The sequence below is a fragment of the Anopheles marshallii genome, chromosome 2, assembly GCF_943734725.1.
Source record: "Anopheles marshallii chromosome 2, idAnoMarsDA_429_01, whole genome shotgun sequence".
Taxonomy (NCBI): domain Eukaryota; kingdom Metazoa; phylum Arthropoda; class Insecta; order Diptera; family Culicidae; genus Anopheles; species Anopheles marshallii.
In genome coordinates, this window is record NC_071326.1 from 35,267,292 (window position 1) to 35,291,152 (window position 23,861).

At 45.7% G+C, this 23,861-nt stretch overlaps 1 protein-coding gene across 1 annotated transcript in view; it reads right to left on the reverse strand.

The window, feature by feature from the left end:
* Window positions 1–23,861, reverse strand: part of LOC128710482 (phosphofurin acidic cluster sorting protein 2) — a 33,618-nt gene that overhangs the window by 4,601 nt on the left and 5,156 nt on the right. Inside the window, exon 2 of the mRNA XM_053805536.1 lies at window positions 29–851. Within this exon, the coding sequence (XP_053661511.1) occupies window positions 29–851 (823 nt within the window). The remainder of the gene's footprint in view (window positions 1–28; window positions 852–23,861) is intronic.

Here is a 23,861-nt window from a genome sequence, read left to right on the forward strand (position 1 = left end):
TGACTGTTTAACCCATATCATCACTCACCCGACTCATTTTCCCCCGTGATTTTTCCTTGCCCAGGTTGTCAAAATCACTATCGCTATCGGCCTGGTTGGAGGGTAACATATTACCGTCCTCCTGTTCACCGTCCTGTTCGCCCGATTCGAACTTTTTGTACGAGTCGCGCTTACCGGCGTAGTTGCGCTTGGCCGCGTACCCCGACAGCCCTTCGTCGTTCTCATCGCCCGAGCTAAACTCTTGCTCCTCGTCCTCGTCCGAGTACTCGTTCACGCGATCCGTCACCAGCAGGCTGTTGTTGTTCTTGTTATCCTGATCGACGGGAATCGATGTGACCTGGGTGGCGCGCAACGTTGCTATCGTTAGACCGGCCCGGCCCGCCTTTCCCGACCCATTCAGCTCCACCGTCATGTCCATCGACTTCTGCAGCACGGCATCCATCCGGATGACACCCTCGGCCAGCGTTTTGTAGCCGAGAATGGTTCGTGTTTTGTACTTTTTGCGCCGCTGCAGCAATATCAGCAATCGGTTACCGTCGCGCTTAATGAAATGTGGATACTGTAAGCTAAAGTGCAGATCTAGCTCCGTTTCGAGCAGTGGCGGTGAATGTAGCTGACCAACGCTGGCGAGAGAACCACCACCACCGGCTGATCCACCGGTGCCGCCAGCACCGATTGTTCCACTTCCTGTGCTGCTGCTGTATCCGCTGCTCAACGATTGTGGCACGGGAATTTCGTGTGAACGGAGTGTTCGCTTTGAGCTTTGCATCCGAACCGCCAGTGACAGTGACGTCAGATCGGACGGCAGGGGAGTGAGCAGGGACAGGCGGGTAATTTTTAACGAGCATAATCTGAAAAAGCGAAGTAGAAAAAATAAATCAATCAGTGACATTTAAAAAAAAATCCATTGCTAAAGTAATTCTAAATAAGAGTACGGTAAAAATGTCGTACATTCGTATCTAACATTATGCATGCAACAATAAACATGAACACCATCGTTTGTAGTGTTTCCATTAAGTGTTTCATAACCATGCCATCTATAAAACGGAATCCTTTTTTTAGGCAGAAGTACTGCGACCGATGAAACGAGAATTATAGAACAGAAATTTCCCTTCGTCACGTGAAGCAGACCCATTCGTGACGCATGGGAATCGTGACACATTTACCATGCCGTGTGTTTTTTGTGCTCCTTTGTCACACCGTTCCGGTGTTGCCGGAGGGCGCGTGTGCCTAATGACCAATCGACGAAATGAAAGTCGATTTAGTGCATAATTTATGAGCACCTAGGACAAACAATTCCCGGACTCCACACGGTGGCGCACTGTATCACCGTCGCCGAATATGCATGGTGCATGTGGTTGGTCGTATCGTGTGTGGATTAACGACACTGTGTATCGTTCGTATGTTTAGGCGACATTTGTGATACGAATGGAAACGGATAAGATAATGCGTTAATCCAGATTTCCTGCGAACGGGCCAAGATAAAACACCAAGATAACTAATTGTCCATCATTCAATATTTGTTTTTTTTTTTGGTTTGGTGATTCTGAGAATTTCTTTTAACGTTGTCTATTGTTTTGTGATATCGTTGAGGTGAAATTATCATTTGTCTACTAACAGAATTCCGTCCACATTCGCCGTCCACCGTAATGACGGATACATTCATTGTAGCGGATCCAAAATGTACGTGACAAATTGTAATATCTTCGATACAACTAGCCCAAGTCGTCCTGCAGATCGCCTTAATCCTTAGAGAATTAACTCCCATTCACCAAAAGAACACACCTTCTTCGTATTATGAAACTCACTGGAGCACACCAACCGCACGGTTGCTGTTGGTGACTTTGTTCCCAAATTCGCACGACCAGAAAAAGGTCACCGAAAGTTCCGAATCCACCTTATCTTTACCCCATCAGTTTATCGTCATATACCCCTGCTGATAGCCTGGACATGATACATCCAAATGCTACCGATCCCTATTAAAGCGTAGAACATCGCCACCCGGTTTTTGTGTTCATTGGCTTTTGCCTGCACCTTTTTTTTCATTCGCAGGTGTTCCAACGCTGACGATGGACATTAGCAATATGAAGGGAAAAAGAAGCATATACACACACCACACAACAAATCACGTCCGTCGGTTCTTTGTGTGGGACGGACCATGTCAAGTGTTTGCACGGTACGTGACGTAGACGCAGGGCAATGCTAAACGGTGAACACGACACCTTTTTGTCTTTCGTACATCGGGGAACTGGCCAATTTCTTTGGACTGCATGCTGCAAAACCGGAAGACACACCACCGCCAGCGGAAGTGGTGTAATGTGTGTATTGCTTCACCATGGTACCGTGCATCAGGTCCGATCAGGGAGCAAACGACAATAAATGCATCATTGTTGACAGGGCTCAACCGAGCATGAATGTGAATATTAATTACATATCACGGGCTATTGGCTATCCCACCAGCAGCGTAGAATGGCCTCACACCAGAAGTGTAACCATTTGAACATGGTTGTGAACATCTTTACCAAGAGAAGGTATTTCAATTTAAAAGCTCTTGCTCTTAGCTCGTTGCTGAAGACGTCAGTTGTTGTCGAGAAAATTGATCAAACTATAGCGCATAGCTCGTTTTTAACTCCCATATAAAGACATCCTGAACAGAGCAATGATACCTCCAAAAGTCGCACTCTGAACTGAAAAAAAAATCTAATGTCTTACGTATTAAGCGCAGGAAACCAGAAACGAGACCCTCGACCGATGAGTGCTTTTGCGCTTGGTGAACAATTATTTCTACTAACCACCTAACCTTACTTTCACCCTTGCTGGCACGTCTGCCCTTATTAGCACATATAGCTTACCCACCCCTGTTACCGGCTATACGCACCTGTCCGTCTCGACCTGTCAGTAGTAAACCGGTGCACGAACCGTACGTCCGCTCTTCTGCCAAATTAACCAATGGGCCACGAAAATTACTGTCCCACCGTCTGCACCATCCACCCAACGGTCGTGACGTGTGTGGTGTCATCCCTAAATAATCTGGCACCGTTACCGAGCGATGGGTGCTGTTTGGGCGGTAGAGGCGCCGGCCTGCAGTACGCGAAAGCAATGCTTCCGAAACGTAAGCAAATTAATTGTCCGCAGTAAACTTAATTACACCAAATCATTGCGCAAACACGAAACCACAAAATCCACACTCGCACAGCCCAATCGCCGCCACACACACACACACACACACACGCAGCCACATTGACATGTTCATTAGTGTGATGCTATTTTGTCTTGGCCAAATACTTGCCACGAGCTACTGTTTGGTGCGGTCAAACAAAAACCGTGTATTTATGTTGTGCTACTTTTGCATCACCTTTTTTACAGCTGGTATTTACTTGTACAAGTAAATGTACAACTTTAACATTTGTTTGTGTTTGCGTTGCTGCGGTTGTTGCTTTTATAGTAAATTTACCTCCTACAGCGATAGACCATTCAAAGGTTCGATTTATCTTGTGCTTGTTGACATAATAAGCATTTGAATCGTGAGATGAAAATAAAGTCACAAGTTCGATGGTGGCGGTAGTAGCGTCACGAGATCAACATTCTGCTGTCCTTTCCCCCGTTAGCCACCCACACCCGGCAGCCTGCAGTTTGGTGGTTGTTTATTGTCGTACCGATTTATTTCTGCACTTTCACACATGGGCCAAGATAAACGACGCTTTCAACGGGAATAGCCTTAAAGGTCGGCAACATTGTGATAGGGCTTTGCGGGCGCAATAGGAAACAGGTGTGCCCCGGCGCAACAGAAGCCAGACAGTGACATTATTTACGTTGCATTTGCAGTACTGACAGTAAGACAACTTCTACAGCATCTTTAACCGAATGTGTTTATCAAACAATCTGTTTTACAACATCTGTCTGTAATAAAATATAAAGAGCAAAGGCTTCTTAAGTATATAAGTTTGTAGTTTCAACAACATTTTTTTGTAACACAAAACATATAATTATTTGTAGCGTATGGTTTGACGCTATTCTATCTATCAATTTTCGTAAATTCGAGTTCCCAAATCTGAACCTCTCGTCTATTGATATATACGAGACCTAAGGACATTATAGGCTGGAGGGCTCTCGGTGTCTTTTTAGTATCATGATTAGTTGACGCGATCATCCTTATCCTATTTACCCAAAGTTGTTGTTTATTACATTTATGAGATTTTTAGCTCAAACTGCCTGTTGAGTTCAATTCGCTACACAATACAGAGGTCATTGAATTGGTAGATCAGTGTATGTAATGCAGTGACTGCTCCTATATCCTTCAACACATACCGAGCCAAAAAAAAAAATATCGCAGAGATGTTTAAGGCTGTGGTCAGAATCCTTGTCACAGGGGCGTATGTGATTACAGGGACCATAGAAGCTTTACATTATCACAGCTTTAACTACAGCGAAAGGTGCTTCAAGTTAAGATAGTTCCACAGCGTGTAGAAAGACCAGTTGGCAGCCAGCACCTTAGCGCCTATCTCACATATTAATGTTGTTGTCTGTGTACATGTTTGATCCAAAATCTAATCCGAGGGTTTCCAACGATCTTGCACGATCCTCTAAGAACCTCTAGTAGTACGCAGGAAAGCCGTAAACCACCGAAATCTATACCATCAGATTATTCAGCAATATGGATTGGCAAGATGATCCTCGACGCTTCCATTTCAGAATCACTGCTGTATTTGATGTCGGAGGAAACTATTATGAGTTTAAAGAGAAGACAAGCGATCACAACTTCCTGGTGGACATTCTTGACTCTTAGAACCAATAATCTCCCTGTATGTGACGTTTGTTAAAGGTCGTGTAACATCCCTAGTTTAGTTTGGGTCGGGATTCCAGAAGAGTTCCTTACGTCGTAAAGATCCCAACCGTCGTTATGCTATCGAAACGAGTCCTTACCATCAATCAAAAGATGAAGGTTTCGGTCGCATCCAGAAAACATCATCAACAAAGTCTCAAATCTTCCCACCCATCGATCGCACTTGAGTGCGTTTCCGTCATGGTACTTGTTGTTCTAAAACTACCAACCTGCCAAATGCCCGTTTGACGGATGTGAAGATCACCGCTATATTACGACCGACCTTGCCCCAAAATGTTTCCCATTTAACAACACCACGAGAACCGAGTCGCACGCACCTTCAACCCGTAACCTTTACGCCAACAAAGCAACATTGCACCGTACCGATTGCAAAGAGCAACACCCTGCATTACGCTGCACCGGGTCGTTGTTTCCGCGCCGTACGTCGCGTTCACTTTGGCGAGATTTATTTTTATCCTATAATGTCCCCGAAAAGAACCCTGGCACGATCAGTTCCTGTGCAGCTGCTTGGTTTCTTTGGTGCGTGGTGTGTTAATGTTAGAAACGGTAACATTTACGGTCCTTGGTTTGAAAGCGCAGAATGAGAGGAATGTTGGAAACACGGTGACCAAACAAAAAAAAAACCCCCCGATGACCGCCCCGGTGGTAGTGAAAATCATGCCCCAGCATCATGCCAGTCAAGAAAACTCAAGGAGATGTAAACAAACGGTCGGTCTCCTGCGCGTCTGCGTACGCGAATGGTGAGTTATTTACGTTACACAGCGAAACGTATGTGTAGAGCAGCCACTTTGCGCTTCGTATAGGGGGGGTGGTGGGGAATAGTACATTATTCTACTCAACCCAATTCAAATTACTACCTTTAATTATGCGACGCCCGTGCCATATGGATATTAGTAAGGCCCGTCAATCAATCAAATGTGTCGTTGTCGAATAAGACCATACGAATTGTGTGCTTGGGTCGGCACTTTTCAACCTAACGCGCACGTTATTATGTATGCCAAACCATTCGACAACGTATTTATGGTTATCTTTATCGATTATCAATTGATTTGGACGCAAAACGCGTATCGCATTCATTGGTTGGAGACTGTCATGAGGCGCGTGCTTTTGACGCTTTCTTAGCAAAAAGGGAACCAAATCTGGACGATCTGTTACGAGCAACTTTTTTTTCACTTATTTGTCAACGGAAAAACGTACGCTCCATATTCAAATGCTAATGCGCACGAGCTGATATGTGATCGAATGCGGGAACGAATGATTGATAGTAATTATTGCGCACTTAGCAGAACGCCAGATAAACGCAAACGATCAAATATTAACAATATTCAGTTGCATAATCTAAACCTAAAAACATTTCAAAAGGACAATGTAACACACCACATTTGCTAGGTGATTACAATTAGGGAGTGTTATTGCGTTTAATTTTGTATCGGTTGTGAAATAATGGAGAGAAGGCATACAATGAATTAAATGATGCTGCGACAAACTACGGTTTGTGCATTGTAAAATAACGACTTGAAGATGTTGCTGTTTCTCTTCTTTTATTATTACTAACGTTAAGTTACGGTTGAATACCGCAGGAATAGCGCAAGCATGTTCACAATAATGGTCATACAAAATCGAAATGCCCAGCGGGAAGATGCAAAAGATGCCAACGAACAACAGAAAAAAACCCCTCCATAAATCAGCCCGTTTCAGATAACAACCTGCCACAGTATGCATCAGCAAGGTCAGGCCAGAACAATCGGAAAGTTAACTCTACAATTTATCCGCACCGGAGAGCCAAACGGCTGCTACGACTCATGTACGGCCGGCAAACCACCATCGACGAAGGTGCCGGCCAGAGAACAAGCCGGTCACAGACAGGAGACGCAGTTGTTGATGAATAATTTATTCATCCTGCAAGCTGAAGTTCATTTCCGTACGGAATTCCCTTCCAACAACCAGCAAACTCACGTTCCTCCGCCGTGCCAATCCGGCTGTTGGCGGCAGTGGAACACAACAAGGAAATTCGTGTGGCGTAACCACTTTAGCGAATCTGTCAAAACGGTTCAAAGCACCAACCATCGTGAGAAGACGCACGTCACAGGCCGTTGGATGGGGACATACGGCGGTTATTGCCAACACACCGAAACAGATCATCGCCGTAATAAAGGATGGGGATATCGAAAACTTGCCCACAACTGCTTAAAGCACATGTCGAAGAAGTGGAGGGCAGTGTTCTGTGCTATTCCTTCCAAAGGGGGAAAATATCCAGACTCATCAATCTATCATTTTTTATTTCGATACGTAAATCGGACGAGATGATTCTGGATGAATGCGATTATCCGGTTGCCCTTCGACTACTGCGGAGGTCTTTTCTCGCCCAAGGTACCCTCTTCACGCGGTACGGAAACATAAACGGATACAGACCAGATTGCCCACCGGCTAACCTTCAGCGGCCATCAGAGAACAGACCGTGGTGAGGATGGAAGTATTTATCAACTCATTCATCATTCTAGCACGCACACACAGAGATAGCTTTTTTGCCCAATTTCCGCGGATGGATGGTCCGCCGAGGGACGAGCAATTGGCCGAACCACCGATCAACTTGACGGGCGCTCTTCTCGCCCACCGCAAACAACAATTCCGCTCGAAACGACAGTACTTTACAGTTCTTTGCTCCACTTTTGTGCCACGGAAATGTCCAAAGGCATCTCCACCTCGGAAGGCCACAGAACCAAGCAAAGAAACCCGTAGCCGTAGCCAAAAGTAGGCCAAGCATAGATTGGTGTTGCCTCATTGCTATTCCACCACAGCTCTCACAGCTAATCATTCAATCTCAATCATCGAGGTCCTCTCCTTTGCCTTCCTGTTTGACGCCCTCCCGTTCGGTTCCTTCTACGCCGGAGACATTCTCTGTCGCTCGGAAAGTGTTCGCAAAGAATCGCAACGACCTCACCGGTTGATGGTGTCTGCATCCCAATCTCGTCTACCGGAGCATAATCATCGCTTCGACATTCTGTGTGCAACATTTCGGTACCACCGCACAGTAGCAGTTCGTTGTGTAATAAATAATACATTTAATATTACGAGCTGTTACGCATTTGCAACCGATCGATGCATGTATCTTTCGGGGGGGTTTTTTGTGGTTATTATGGTTTGAGATTTCCACCACCTTCTCTTCAAACGGCTTCTGCACCGTGGCTGTATCGGAACCTCGGCGGTCGGGGTGTGATAATTTCAAACCCCGCACGCCGATCTCCGCCGTGCAGCAACATGCAAGTGAAAGCATCCGAATGCTGGGGCTGACTGTTCGGGGCCGAGCTTCTTCTTTTCTCACCCAAAGCACTTTGCTCGCATCGGTTCGCTTAGTAACAGAAGAAGAAAAAAAAATCGATTACAGCACCGGAATGTTCGACCATGCTCGGCATCAGTGGCGGGTGGGCGCACCCGATAGTGTTGGAAGGCATCGGGAAGAAAGATGCGTGAAAATTGCACGGTACCAGTTGCGAGCGCGCCAGGAGCCGAGCAGCGTGGCCCTAAGGAGCGGGGCCATGAATCAAAGGCACTGTGAAATGGAAGGCTAATGCTTTTAAGATAGGTTTCGTTGAGGTTGTTTTTTTTTTGTTGTTGTTTTCGGTTGCACCTTCTTATCTCACATGCAGCCACCAGCGCTACTATCGCTTGGTTCACTTCCTCAAACCGTGTTATGTCGACGGACGCGTGAAGAACTGACGATGTTTGTTTGTGTAACACATTCGCTCCGTTTGCTGCGGCCGGGGAGAGGGTTATCTTCGGGTTCACCTTATATCGGGTCTTCCAAACCGGGGCACGTGCGTACAGCGTTTTTCGTACAGCATGATTTCAGCCATGTAAAACGTATCGCTAGAACGTGTTGGTAGCAAACGGTCCATTGTACTCCAACCGTTCCAAACCATCGTTGATGGTATACTTACCGACCAAGATCGATCCGACGGGTTATGCACCATTTTTTATTTTTTTGCGCAATCTCATCAATTCTCAAAGGCTTTAAACATTGTTGTTGTTTATTGTTTTTATAGAGACTTTGAGCTGGGCAGCTTCATTCGCCTCTCAGGCTTTAAACGTTCCACTATATTTTCAAATTTCTCGTCGAAGGTTGGCTGCAGCTGGTTAAACCATCCTTTCGGTGTGACGATCGCGCAGGCTGCATCCAATGATTAATTGAGGTGTCCGGCAATTTTGGCCTATGCTACAAAATTCCCAACCATCAAAGTACATGACATCACATTGCCCGCACCATGGACATGGTGCATCAGGGCGATCCCAAAATGTTATCCCTGGTGGATAATTTATCCATTTTGGGATTTTGAATCCAAATGGCACAAAACCAACCAGTCAGGTTTTGGAGCGTTGAACTCTTACTCACTTTTGGTTCCTTTGGGGAAATGCACCGTGTAAATCAACCGACGAGAGCAACCAGTGAATGACGCCGCTGCACCCATTCTCCAAGGTGTCGGCGTGAATTCGACGTTGTATGTTAACCTTACATCAACAAATCAACAAAACCTACGCATTCCAAAACACTTCACGGTACGTGCGCTTCATTACGGACGCGCCCGTCCATCGATCGGAACGCCCGAATGTGACAGACGAAGATTAAACGGTTGCGACCTGTCACGTTGGCCAAATCATTAATCGCTTCCTCCAAACCGATGTCGCACGGAATTAACAATATATTCCCTCATCCCGGCGGGGACATAACGATGGGTAAAACTGTTGGTCCAAGGTTCCAGGACAGTCGCATCTCGCGATTCTGGACATATTTCACCCTCTTTATTTTTTTGCTACAGTTTTTATTCACCAACAGGGTGGCAATGGTAGTCCGGTGGAACGGTTCGAAATCATCGGGATGAACTGGAGAGTCGGCGAGATAACCATACCGGCAAGTAGGAGGCGGTCAGGTCAGAACATCACGGCTGCTGCTGACGTTGATGGGGAACGACGTGTGCGGTTAGCCACTCGTGGAGTGGTTTGTTTGTTGACGCAGAAGTACGACGCGCGTGGTTGGCATGCGTATGCAATCGGAGCTCGCTTACAACTATACAGAACATCTTTCTACGCAGCAGCAGCAGAACGTTATGAGCCGTGACGAGCGGTTGGATATTAAATTCCCGTGACAATAACAACAACTCGCCGCCCAGCAGCGGGGCCAGCTGGGTGAGTTTCACTTTCAAGTACGACATATCCGATGGAGGGAAATTCTCCTCTCCGTCCGGCTGTGTTTGCCGCCATGCAAACACGACACACATGCGTCATCTGTTCGGCGTTCATCAATTAGCGAATCATTTAAATCTATCTAAACACATCCGGTCTGCACATCGTTGTTTCGTTGTTGATGATACATTTGTTCGGCAAACAGTGGACGGACGGCCCCGGTGTAGCACCTTCGCTTCCAGCCGGACGAATTCGCGTTGCAATAAGTTTGTGTGAAACATAGCGTTTATTAGTGGGCATTGGTGTTATCTTCAAGCTTTGGCGGGCGTTATGTTTGCGGTACCATAGAAGGCAAATTAAGTTGCACCAGAACAACGTTTCATACTCCAACGTGATGATAATTCTTTGCAAATGATGAACAAATTAACACAGAATAGTGGCAATCATAATAGATATGGCATCTGTTTGTTCAGGTGTGAGAAACGGAAGCATATGGACGTATGGAACTTGCCATTCTGAACGAATGACATCAGAGCTAAGCGTTGGAAATCGTGTCTGTTGCGGGAATTATTTTTTGGTCAGCATCACATCGGACGTGGAAGCTATCAAACTGGATGCCGTAAAATGAAACAACCTCATTGCAAACATGTGTGGAATATCACTCTTCCATAGCAAGTGGCTCCACATGTTGAATAGATTAAGCTCTTTCCGAAAATATACTCTTTCTCTTACTGCATTCATGCTTGAACTGCCATGCGTTATGTAAACGCGTTGCACTCTGTACATAGGAAATATCTCGATAAGAGTACACTGACCGAAATAAGAATAATACTATCATGTTGTCAAACATCTTCTGAGTTTCCATACCAATCTCAAGTTCATTACGTTCGTAATGTTGTGAACAACTTACATTTAAAGCGATACATTCGTGAGCAATTAAACGAAATAAAAAATGTATCACTTTGGCTTTTGAACAACAAATCATCAAAGTCCTACACAAAAACAAACATTTTCTACTCTGCTACTGTTCGATATGCTCCCAGCATTCACGACTCTGCGGCAAAATCCAAAAAAATCCAGTCTGACTAGAATTGTGAGTCATGGAACTATACTGCTATAAACCGAAGTCTTTGTCCATTGTTTGGAAAGTTTCATGCATTTTAATGTATGATGTTCATTCAAGAACACATTTTATTAAAATTTTGAATAAATAACCATTCAAACATCAACAATTTACATGTTGATACATAGGATCTCTTTAACTTTTTCATTTATTCCTAAAAAAACGAATGATCGTATATTTATACTAAGAACTGTAGACCCAAAAAATTCGGTCGGAAAATTAATCATCCAAGCTTTTGAGTAGCACAACACGCTCAACTATCAAATATGTTTGATCCGGACAGTTTGTTACACATTGGAATTACAATCATCGTCAATTTCACCAAACCTGGTTGAAGAAAAAAAAAACTCACTTCCCACACACACGAGCACATACAACCGGGCAGCAGCAGCTACAGTTCCTACCGGTCTCAAAAAAAAAAGACCGGTACCATTTCACGCGTTTAAGGGTCTCGCGTACACACTCCACGCATTCCCAACCATAACTTTCAACCCACACGCACAAAATGTTCACCATCCACACACACACACGCCATCACTATTTCAATGATCGCCACCACACCAACATGGGGGGTTGGGCCCGGCCGGTCGGTATACAGTCGACCGCTCTCTTCAAGGCAAATTTATTCCCAACGCAAACGCATCAACAAACGCGCGACCTCGGGAGCAAAGCCGGGAGGGCAGTCGTGCGGAGAGACCGAATGTGTAAAACCCGTGCAAAATCTGTCGTAAATCGAGCAGATCCCAAGCACCGGATATCAAGCACGATCGCGAATGGGGCAATTTAGCTCAACGGCGCAGTACAGTGTGCAGCGCGCGCCAGTACGGTCCGAGATAACGTTGTGCGGATGAAATTAACTTTCACCCACCGGCGGTGTCCGTTTGTAGATGCTGAAGCGACGCTGCATTTCGCGCGAATGGATTTCAGTTTTTTTTTTTAGTTTTCGCTTTTCTGTCAATGGCCATTTAATTTCACTGATTCATTGGCAATGAGCTGCATGTACGTGTGTGTGTGTGTGTTTGGGGAGGGATTTGAGAGATTTTCATTGTCACGGCTAGATACCGGCAGTGTCTCATCGGTAATGCGATGTTTGCCCGTATCATGATTCACCTCTCCCCCAAAACACCGTGGGAGGTTCTCAGATACATTGTTTCAATCTGTTACACCTTCCCTTCGGTTAGCAACCGATCGAAATCGAAACACGCACGCAAGAATTTACATCCATGAGTCAACGCGCTCGGTACAAAGGAAAGACTCACTCATCTTTCTCGCACTCATCTTAAATAAAACCGCCCAACTTAATCCCACGCGCCTCCATGTACCTGTGTGTCACAGTAATTAAAAACTGAGACAACCGTTTTCGGGAATGTCCACAGCCACTGCACGGTGCAGTATCTCACCGACCGGTCCGGGAAAATATTCTCACGCCCAGGGAAAATTGCGACCTACCGACCCGCTTCGTGTTACCGAATGGAATGTAAAAGCAATATTTGCTTTTAGCACCACCCGGCGACCACCCCGCGCGGTTAGACCACTCTCGGTGGCATGGGAATTCCACCCGAACCACCGTGTCCCGATGATGGGTTTTTACCGGCTATTTTCGTCCCACGCCAGAGATTCATCGGAAATTCGACCGGTAAAAAAAAAAAACAAACCACCTTAAAATCTCAATCTTCAACGATGACTTAGTAGAGTGGTCTGAGCAAATGTCCAAGAAAACCCGAATCCGTTCCGCGAAAACAAGTTCAAGCGGACTTTTTGTTTTTTGCTGCTTTGCTTTTCCCAAGCAATCATTATCATCAATGCGTTTATTTGGTCGATTAATTTTCCCATTAGTATGCCTGCCGTTTCACCGGTACCAGGCAAGGATGCTCCCGGGTGCTGATCGAAGCGGCAAAATCGAACGCAAATAGTAATGGTGCTAACTATTAGCGTTACACACTCGGTATAAAACACGCCCCTGTTTAACACCCCATTACAATCATGTCTTACAGCTGACGCTGGCGGCCACCACCCCGGCATGGAACGCGCGATATGACGTCGGTAAAACACAGGCGAATACAAGACCGTCCGACAACAGCCGGCGTCGTTTACTACTATACAGTCCCGATGCAGTGGCCTGCACAACATGGCTGGAGGAGTTCGGTGCATGGTTGTGTTTTGTTCGTACCGTCTTTACACATGCAGGGATGGAGATCTGATCGATTACCGGCTGGAACCAGTCGGTTGGAAAATCAAAGCTGATAGGGTTGTACGATAAGAAAGACCGCTTTGCTGCGCGAATGAACAACCGGCGTCGTGAACGAGCGTTATCAAAACGCAATTCAGTTGATTTGCTATTCTTTCGGAAGGAAGTTTTTATATCTCTTTTACCAACTTCTAATCAAGTCGCTGCTTGTCGGATAGGGTCGTAGCGCAAGTAATAACACAACCTCCTCGTAGCGAATCATTTTCCCAACCAACCAAAGCACGTCACGGGTGAAAGAGTCAGGCAGTGGAAAATGCGGCCACTCACCGGTTGACTGACAGCCGGCTGTTGCTGCTGCTGCTATTGCTGCACCCAAGCGCCAGAGCGTTTACGCCTGGGATGGCAGATGAGCGGCTGTACCGGAAGGCGCGAAAACTATGTGAAACAATACGACGGTAAAAGGTAAACAATGCTCCGGCCCCGGGGAGTGTGACGGCTTTTCACAGCCAGCGCGTAAAAGGTGATGCAACACACCGAGGAACTTCGGTTGCGTTGACTGGGCTAGGCATTGGTAGCATCGTGGCAGATGCAGGCAGGAAGTTAAACACTGCCGAGTGGCAATGAATTGGGTGTGGAACAGAAACACCCATCAATAAGTCAATAAGCAATGGGGGAAGACATGAAAGGCGCGCAATAGCAAATTGACATGCGCACCGACCCAAAAACTCGAGAATCGGGTATAATTTGTCCAGTCCGACACTCGAACGAACGTGTTCTGTGTTAATCGGAATAGAATCGCCGGCCGGCATGTTTGATTAAAAGGTGCACGACACCGGTGAACAGGAAATAATTTACAGATCAAACTGTAGACAGGGTGACTGTTAAGGCAATTTTTATGTTTCAAGTTTAACTTTCTTAATCTTTCTATTACATAATTATATTATGTAATGTAAAAATTGTTCAATAAATTTCTTATTTTACGAACTAGGACATGCAATTAATGAGTGATTGTTCCAAAAATTGGGGCAGATCATACCCTAAGTTAGAAAGCTTAAGCTTTAAGCCTGTATCTTAAATCCAGGTACCGGGCTGTATAATTCTGTACAGATTCGTAAAGGACATAGCATTTTGACATAAACAATAACACAAGGAATCATTTTTGTAAACTACAATTTGAGAAAAATCAACTAAAGTTTAGAAAATTAATTTTAAATTCAATTCATTTGAAATAATATACAAGTCTGATTATTAAAATAATCCATTTGCAATTGTTTTCGATAAAAAAAATTATGTTTACATTTTTCGCACACGAGAAACATGGTCTAACCTGATTCGGACCTGCTAGTAAAATTCTTTGTTTTGACATTTGTCGAGCTTGGGTTAGCTGTATTCATTGGAAAACCAATCTAATTTTTTTTCCTAAGCTTAACTTGGCATGTTATTTGTATGGCGAGCTGTAAGCTGATAAGCCTGGAACTGGCTTAGAGTATGATTCCGGCCATTAATAGATTGAACAAATAGATTCGACCGTTACGTGATATTTTTCATGGAAATTCTACAAACAATTGCTCCACTAGGATCGTATGGTTCAACAGCAATTCAAAAGATTTCCTTCCGGAATATACAGTAGAACGATGATTGAATAACTTAAGAATACCCAATGCACTTGCAAATATCTACTCGATTATTTGTCAAATTCCATCTCAGATGTTACATTTCCTAGTAATTCAAGGAGTTGAGGTACTAACCCCACTGGTGAGTTTAAATTCCAGACTTCTCACACCGGTTTACACGAAAGTTGGTAAGTTCGTTTCCAGCAATGTTTAATCTTTGCAAGCTTTGTATGAGTTACTTGCTGAAAACTCCACACCCTCGTCATGTCCACAACTTCAGAGATGTTTGTAAGCTCCACTCAGATGGTATCTCCACTCGAGAGCGCCCATTAGCTGTACAGATCGCCCACACCGTTGCAATACAACGGTTCCAGCATTCTGGTCACCGTTCGGAGCTTCAAATTTTCGTTAGATAATTCCCTTCAAGTGGATCCAATTATGTCGTTTATTAATTGTTTATTAATGGTCGTAATTGTCATATGTTATTTTAGGCGAAAGATATGCTAATAATTATATAATGCTAAATAGATTTGGAAGATTATTGTTATCAGATTAATTATTATTATTTATTAAACTAGAAATGGTTCTTGCTGTTGAGGCACCCTGTGCTATTCGTGTGCATAATACAAACAAACAAACTGGAAGAATAATTACGTTTTTTTTTTGTTTCTTTGGCGAGAAACCTCAATTACAAATCATTCACCATCCAAAAGAAAAAAACTCTCGCCTAACATTTCAATAACTTAAACAGCCAACAAGGATACACCGGCAAACTCCACCGAAAACCCAAACTCTAATGGACGTCCCAACAAAACCGCACCCATGATTGAAACTGATTTGGGTCGAACCCTTTTCGGTTGCGAGAGAGAGAGAGAGAGAGAGAGAGAGAGAGAGAGAGAGAAGGAGGGAGAAGTCGAACAAACAGCAGTAAAAAAGGACCCCTGAAAGAAAACCATCCTATCCATCCATTTGGGGTGCGCTTCCACACTTATCGATCACTTCACTCCAGCACAAACTACATGCACTAACGAGGTGGTCGGGTGTAAAGATGGAGGTGGACCAACGACCCAAGCTAGTGGTGACTCATTATTTATGCAGTACAGACACCAGCATATTCCAAATATAGTGGGTGCCCGTTTGGGAGCATAAAAACGCCAGTGAGAGCAGCGGCGAAACGGAATGTTTTTTCCCAATGATGCACAATGATCAGCAGGTTTGGGGCTAACGATGTTGGTACGTTCTGTAAAGTAAATCAAATTGCGGCACGAGCGCAACCGACACCTTTTAGACCTCCGCGCGCGGTCATGAATTGTCAATGAGCGTTAAAGGTGATTTCAGAAATTATCGGAAACCGTTTGGGCAGGAATTGGTTCGTAATCAATTTATGCAACGCTTCATTCAAAAAGGACTTCCGAACTGCCGAAATCGTGTCTTCCTTTAGGTGAAGTTTTACAACATTCTCAGTGCAGCACCGTTTGACCAAACGTGGGACGTGACTACCACCAACAGTGAAAGTAATACCCGAGCAGGGCCATGGAGTGGCGCTTGCGTCCAGCATATCCATAAAGGGAGCCACGAATGGTGCTGTTGACGTACGAAATACACTCGCATTTCCTTTTTATCGGTAAAAATCAAACAAGAAACCGGCGTACACCTGCGCGCCAAGAGTCCAGCAATCCATCCCGGACGTTCACAAACAACGCTTCTTGCCACAGACACAGTCTATTGTTTTTTTTTTTTGTGGGTGGAAAAACAAAACATTGTACAAACCGTACACGCACAACAGCACTGGGAACTTTGTTTACCATGTGTGTGTGTGTGTGTTGTTTACTGTGTCTCGTTTGATAACATGTTTTTTTTTTTCCTGGGGACACATAACAAAAGTTACCGGGAGCTTTTTCTTTCCCGTCCTTCGCGGCCTTACAACGCAAATCAATATCGCTTCTCCGTATCACGGCGACCGTGACGAGTGCAAGGTGCAGACGTAATGACAGAACCACATTCCTGGCACGATTGAAATATTTATACGCCTCGCTTCTGCGTTGCCGTATTCATAAAGCGGTAGTGTACCAGCATAAAGATGAAGGTGGCGCATGAAAGGTGCGTCTTACGATGTACGAGATCCCTTCTTGACGCAGGGCATGGAAGACCACTCACATTACCATCGTTCACTTCCTACAACATCCCCGTGCGGCCGCGGTACGTGGGGAGTTACGTACAACAACTACATATTTATAGCTTTGTTTTGTGGCAAATTTGTTCTGCCGGTGCCGACGATGTTTGCGACTGGACCGTGCACAACATGGTGCGCCTCCGAACAGGACGAAAGGCTAGATGACGCGCACGACAAAAAAAAAACAGCACACCGAAAAAGGGGAGATGAGAACCACACATGGCGACAGCACTTGGCTCATTGGACCATTTTCGAATGGAAGTAATATTCTCGTTCGTTTTGTTTGCAACTTTTATTGCAAAATTCTTTTCGCATGAAGCAAACCCCTGGCGTCGGGTTACCATGGTCCGCCGTCGGACGTTCTAGGCCACAGTTTTAATAACGTTCTATCCACAGTGACATTCTTCCGGCTGACGGTCGCGTATGTCCATGGCGCACACAGGACCCTTTCACGTTCGGCTGAACATGAAGCCATACACAACCCCAGTTGAATGTTCTTCTTTTTGCGAGTGGCAAGAGGTTGAATCACCTCCTCATGTGGCTGGTACTTTTACAAGTAAAAGTACTGCTAGGAACGTCTAGCATTAAAAATACTGTATTTTGAATGGTTCTTCCTGAGTGTACTTCTAATTTAGCTAATGTCAAGCCAGCGAATGAACGAATTCTTTTTGGTATGACGATCTACTAGGTTCTGTCATTCATATAAGTCTTTTAGACTTTATTATCGAAGTCTTACGGTGGTATAGTGGTAACGACATTGATCTACACACGAAAGGACCTTTATAAATGTCCTATCCGGATCCGTTCCTCTTCCAAGGGACCGACTCTCTTCTCTTCTCTTACCGGCGAAGTCAATCAATCGCATATCTCAATCCTTCTGATCAGCCAACAGACCTATCAACGTCAATCTATGTTAATTTGGGACTATCCAGTAAAACTTCTTCGTGCAGCCACAGGATGACTTAAAGACTACGGACGGCCTGGATCGATTGGTGTCATTCTAATGACATGACCAGGTGAGATGAGTGGGTTACTATGATGATTTCACACATAGGAGGACCCATCTTGATCATTCTTCTGACCATCTTGATCGCCTCTCCGACCTACACTATAAACTAACTCCAGAAAACCCAGAAATAGAACATGTTAAGCATTATCAGAAATAACTCGTTTTTACTGAGCAACCAGGTCTTTGCTACAAGGGAATCATAGTTCAGATGGGAATTGAATCACAATCTTCGGTCTACTACACCAAAAGTTTATGTATTCTATAATAAGTTTTCCAAAAAAAAAATAATAATACCAACCCGTTGAAAATCGACAAACATTGCTAACCTTGCGCGATAAATTTCTGCCACAGTTCCGTTCCACCCGGAGCACGTTAGTGGTTAGCAATTTCTGACGCCAGCAGCAAACAATTAGAAACTCATTCAGTGGCAAATTGCATCAGACACGCGGCATGGTCTACATGAAACCCAAAACTCCGGTGCAGTGTAGAATACCTGCCCACGGCAAAGGTTAGGCGTACGAGCGGTTAGACCAGTTAGAGGCCGAGCAATAGAATACGCCAACATGAAACCCATCGCAAAACGGCACCACACCACATATTCCCCTTTGCGTTAATGAAACCTGTAGCTGTAGTGGCAAAAGGTGCGCAATATCTGGTGTGTATTCGTGGTGGTTCAAGAGCCCCGCGTACGGAGGTTTCCTTACCGCCAACGGTGGTTTCGGTTTGCAGCAAGCGAGAGAGCGAGATCCAAACACCAAGGCACAATGTATGTAGTGCGGGCCCGTAAATAATTCAACGCGCGCACCGGCCTGCTCCTGGTGCACTAGCTGCTCCAATACTCCAATGCACGTCCATCCATCGATGAAGAAGCAAATTGCTGGTCTAAGTAAAATTAGAACATACGCCGGCACCTGTCGCCACCAGCGGGCACTCCACTTCTCTCTGGCGTCTTCAAAGCGGAAGCCGAGATCTTGGTGGGCGATCGGTGGTGGCGAACGGGCTCGCACAATGAAGCACCAGCTGCACGCACGGACCGCCGTGCCACCGCCAAGGCAACGTATGACGTGTGCAAACTTCGCAATCCCGGAAATAGACCACTCCGGAGCGTTGGTTGGTGGTGCTAGTCGGCGAATGCTTTGTTAAATGCGCACGATATCAACCGGTAAGGATACACCAGCAGCTACAATTCGATCCAACAGACCTTTTGGCCGTACGTTGTCCTTCAAGCTTCACGCATCCACTGTGGCCGAGACGGAATAGAATGCTAAAGTTCTAATCGCTATGGTTCACGCTTCGTACCGCCTGCCGTACACATGCCCACAAGAGTCGCCAGGCACTTTACCGCACACCTAGGAGGTGCTTCCAGCCACGGTTCAAGTATGGCCTCACCAGAGTGGCATCGACGTAACGGGCATATTTGTTTACATGTTTACAATTCCTCCGCTGCAACGCATCGAAGCGATCGGTGCGCGGCTGGAGAAGGAACCAACGCGCACTCAACGCGCCAAGGTCTACACACACGACCGGCATCGTCACCGTAACCCGTTGCGAATGCTTCGAACCGCCTCGCCGAACGAAACGAGCCGCGTCCATAAATTCCACCGTCAATACTGCCAAACAATCGAACGCAAACAGGCAACAACAAGTAGGATCACCGGTGCCGGCTTACAGCAGCCCGCGGTGCGGTGTGTTTGTGTTATGAAATTTGAGGTTTTTGCGGGACCTGCACGGTATCGGTTCGTACTAAAACAAACAACAATTCATTACCTTCAAGCTGCAGATCGTCTTACCGATCGTCCAATGTAAGCAAAAAAAAACCTTGCCCCTCCGTACTTAGAACGCTAAGCAGCCAGCCGGGGAGCAGGCGAGATGTAGCCGAACCCCGTGGACGCACCGAACCGTAAACGAGCGGTAAACGAACGGCTCAGGGATTTTAAGACGATCCAGCAAAGTGTGTACGGGCACGGCACTTTGTCGAACAAAGCACACCGTATCGCGTCGTCTTCGTTGTTTCCGGCCAGGACGATCAGGTCGCCCGCGCACCGAAATTTGTGCCGATGGGCATCACCCGACGCCGGAGTCATTCTCATTCAAAGTCCAAACACAAACCTTGAAGCCCATCGGGGACGGGGAAAAATGTTCCCCCCGTTATACCTTAATGAGGAAAGCCCACCCAACATTGAGCGTTTGGTTTTGTCCTCCGTCCGCCGTTGCCTATTTTCCGTAATGGATGCGAAAAAGAAAATACAAAACCACCTCCACTGCCTTGCTTGACTTGTGAGGTGAGCAAGTTTTGGAATTCTTTCCCATCTTTCGAATCACTACTACCTTCGCTTACCCTTCGATGGGACACGAACGCTACAAAACCCTTGGTTTGGCGACTAAACAGTAACTATGCCTTCATGAGAGTGGCCGTAAGCACCTTTATTTCCTTGTGCACCAGCGGAGCCAGTGATCGAAATTGGAAATTCGCGGATCACTGCATCCGATCGAAAACCACTGGAGCAGGAACAATTTGCAATACGCTCAGTTGATGATACGCCACCACCGTGGAGGTATCTTGCAGTACGCTGGGGCAAACACTTCACAGATAAAGTGAAATAATAGGTCACCTGAAGTAAAACATTCCTGTCACTCGTAACGCTCGTAAGTCAACAGCAAACAACAACAACAAAAACCAAGCCAAACCAACTCCACAAGTAGATTGTTTATCAGCAGCAAAGCTCTTATCTAAAGCTAACCTAGATGATAAGATTGCAGATCGGTCATCTTTCTTTCGCCATTATTTCTCTCCAGCCGCACACATTCAGTAGGAGCAAGGTCGCCCAACAACAAGGGAAATGGAATTAACGTTTGTGTGGGAAAAAAAAAACCACTCCATGCCATCGGGTCCAATGTGCTGGCGACCGAAACCGAGGCACAAAGGTGAGAAGAACCGTCGACTCGTAAAGATTCATACATCAGAAATATGGATCTCATGATTTGCCGCATGTTATTGCATAATGAATTGCACCAACTCGACATCCTCCTCATGTTCTGCAAACAACGGCGGAAGCTGAGACGGAAGCTTCCGTGAAGCCGAAACAGCAGCCGACCGTACGTCCATGCCAAAACCGGTTCCGCACAGGCACACGCGGTGTATTTGGGGCTTACAGTAGGTCGGGAAGGTCGAACGCACCTTCAGCATTGAGCGAGATCATTGTTCCAATTTTGGTGAGTCACTGTGAGGGTCGGAATCGTGAACATTTGTAACAGAGGGCAGCATGTTTTTCGATGAGTGACGATTCACAGACCCAGCGTCAGATGCACATGGGAGTGGAGTTGGTGCTATTAATAAGCAAAAAAAAAATAAAACACACACACACAAAAACAAAACAAGATCAAGGAAGATCGCCAGCAGGGTGCAGTCGCGTGCTTGGCCGCTTCATCGCATAGTTGTTTGTGTTCCTTTCAATCAGCGGGAGAGCTTGAGATCGGTGATTGACACGGAAGGCCAAGGTGACCAATTATTGACCCGTAGCGCTTATTCTTGCTCAACGGAGAGTGTCTCTAAGATGGTAAACAGAATACACACGCTTATTAGACGTTAGTGGACCACTACTAGAAGTTGGTCACCTGCTGGACAAATAAAGCGTTAGAGGATGTGTGATGAACTTTACTTCAATACAAAGCAAAGGATTTTGTCCCTGGCCAAAATTTCACCAAGCTTCTGGATTCTAATTTTTTGACACAACAAGGTAGAAAATCGATTTCTCCTCACCAAAACCCTAACACACCTTGTCCCACATGTGCTCTTTCTCTTTCTCTCTTTCTTGTCTAACACCGAACGAATTCCTTTTCCAACTATTCTGTCGCCATTTTTTTTTTTTTGCATAAAATCAAACTACTGGACTTGTTTGGTAGTCTCCTGCACCTGCTACCCCCAAACCAGGACTTGGGTGCGACACAAGCTACACGTCGCTTCGAGTCGCGTGCCCCCGTTAAAAGCGGCCTGCAGCGGTTCGGTTCAGCGGCGTACGACCGGTTAAGGTCGAAGAAGCATAATAAAAAACAGACCTGTCAACAGAACTGGGAGAGGCCCGGTTACACTTTTCCACTATCGCAGGCCAGAGATTGCACCGCCAGCGACACGAAGGGAGAGGGGCAAAACAAAACAAAACCAAAAAAAAAAACGCAAACGCGACGAATGTCGTAAGGAAACCGGGTGCTTCCGGTTTCGCTTCCTTGCGGATATCCCATTCTATCACCGGGGCACCAACACCACCACCATTCGCTCCAACATTGGGCCAACGCCGGGGCCCGGGTTACAAGACCTACCCCCGGCACATTAGCGCAGTGCCAAGAAAAACGACTTTAATATTCTGATTTTCCGGCTTCCTTTCCTTTGGAGCTTTGTGCAATGTTGGAGCACCCCAACCCTCGGGCTGGCACAGCGTGTGCCGGTTTTGTAAAGCACATTGGTGTTTATTTTCTGCTAGGACGAAAATTTTGCACGAGCATTGGCACGGGTTGTGTAACGGTTTGCGTTGTCGCGTTTTTAGTCTCCCCGCGCAATGCAAGCGGCACAACAATTGCAGCGAATGTTGAAATTACGTCCTCCCCCCCCCCCCCCCCCCCCCCCCCCCCCCCCCGGGGGGTGGGACACAAAACAAGAGCGCCAACCGTGAGGTTGTTTCTAAACCTGATTCGGTTCTGGCAGAGAGATGTGCAGAGAGTATGAAACCCTCCGAAAGGATAGTTTAAGCATTTGCAACTAACCGTGATGCTTCGTGATGGAACCAATCCAAACATGATGACCGTGCGGTGGTCATGGTCGCCACCGGCATATCATCACCTTGCTTTATTAGCGCCAAATAATGTCAACCGTGCGGGGTGCATGTGTGTGTGTGTGTGTGTCTCTTCCTCACATCTGCGGCCACGTCAGATTCATCTCGCAGGCCTCGCACGCTGCACATCGTGTCCCGGTGGCAGAGCTAAATGCCAAAATCCACACGGTAACGCAATAAAATGTGCCGTGCCAACGGCATGGCCGCCGGTTGTTCGCAGATCGTTACGAACGGTGCGGAACTAGTGACCTTTTCAAGACTCGCCAGGCATCGTTAGGATCGCACCTTGTTTGGGCTGTTCGCGTATTAGTATTTGAAGGTTTTTCGATAAATTCGAGAAACTTACCATAATTTAATGATCGCGTTTTTTATGCTCCAAGAAGATTCCAATGTTCCAGGAAGATCATCTTGAGAGATGTTTTTTTTGTTCCAAAATTATTTTTACATAAAAACATTTAAAGCGCAAGAGACCTAACCTTAAGAGAGTAGTATATTCTGACAGCTTGACAGTTTGAATACGATTTGAGATTCGAAAAACATGAAATATATGATTAATTTTTCAGGAAACACAAATTAATATATTGGGCAACTCCTACGGCCATTACGCCAGATGCACTTCCGGCGGAAATAGCTTGACATTATTATTAAGATAAGGTTTACGAGTAAGTAAACACTGCAGCTACTTTTTTTCTAAAAACAAAAACAACTAATTATTGAATCTTGCTGAGTGTACTACACCTTAAAGAGGCTTAAACTGAGGTCATTACATATTAACGTTCGTAACAAAACATTTTACGATGGCACAACTGTAAAAATGAGGCACTCGCTGCAAATACATTTCGTGGGGATTTTTTCTTGCCAGAATAGCCTGAATAGTTCGTAAGTACTTGACTATTATCAGTTACTGC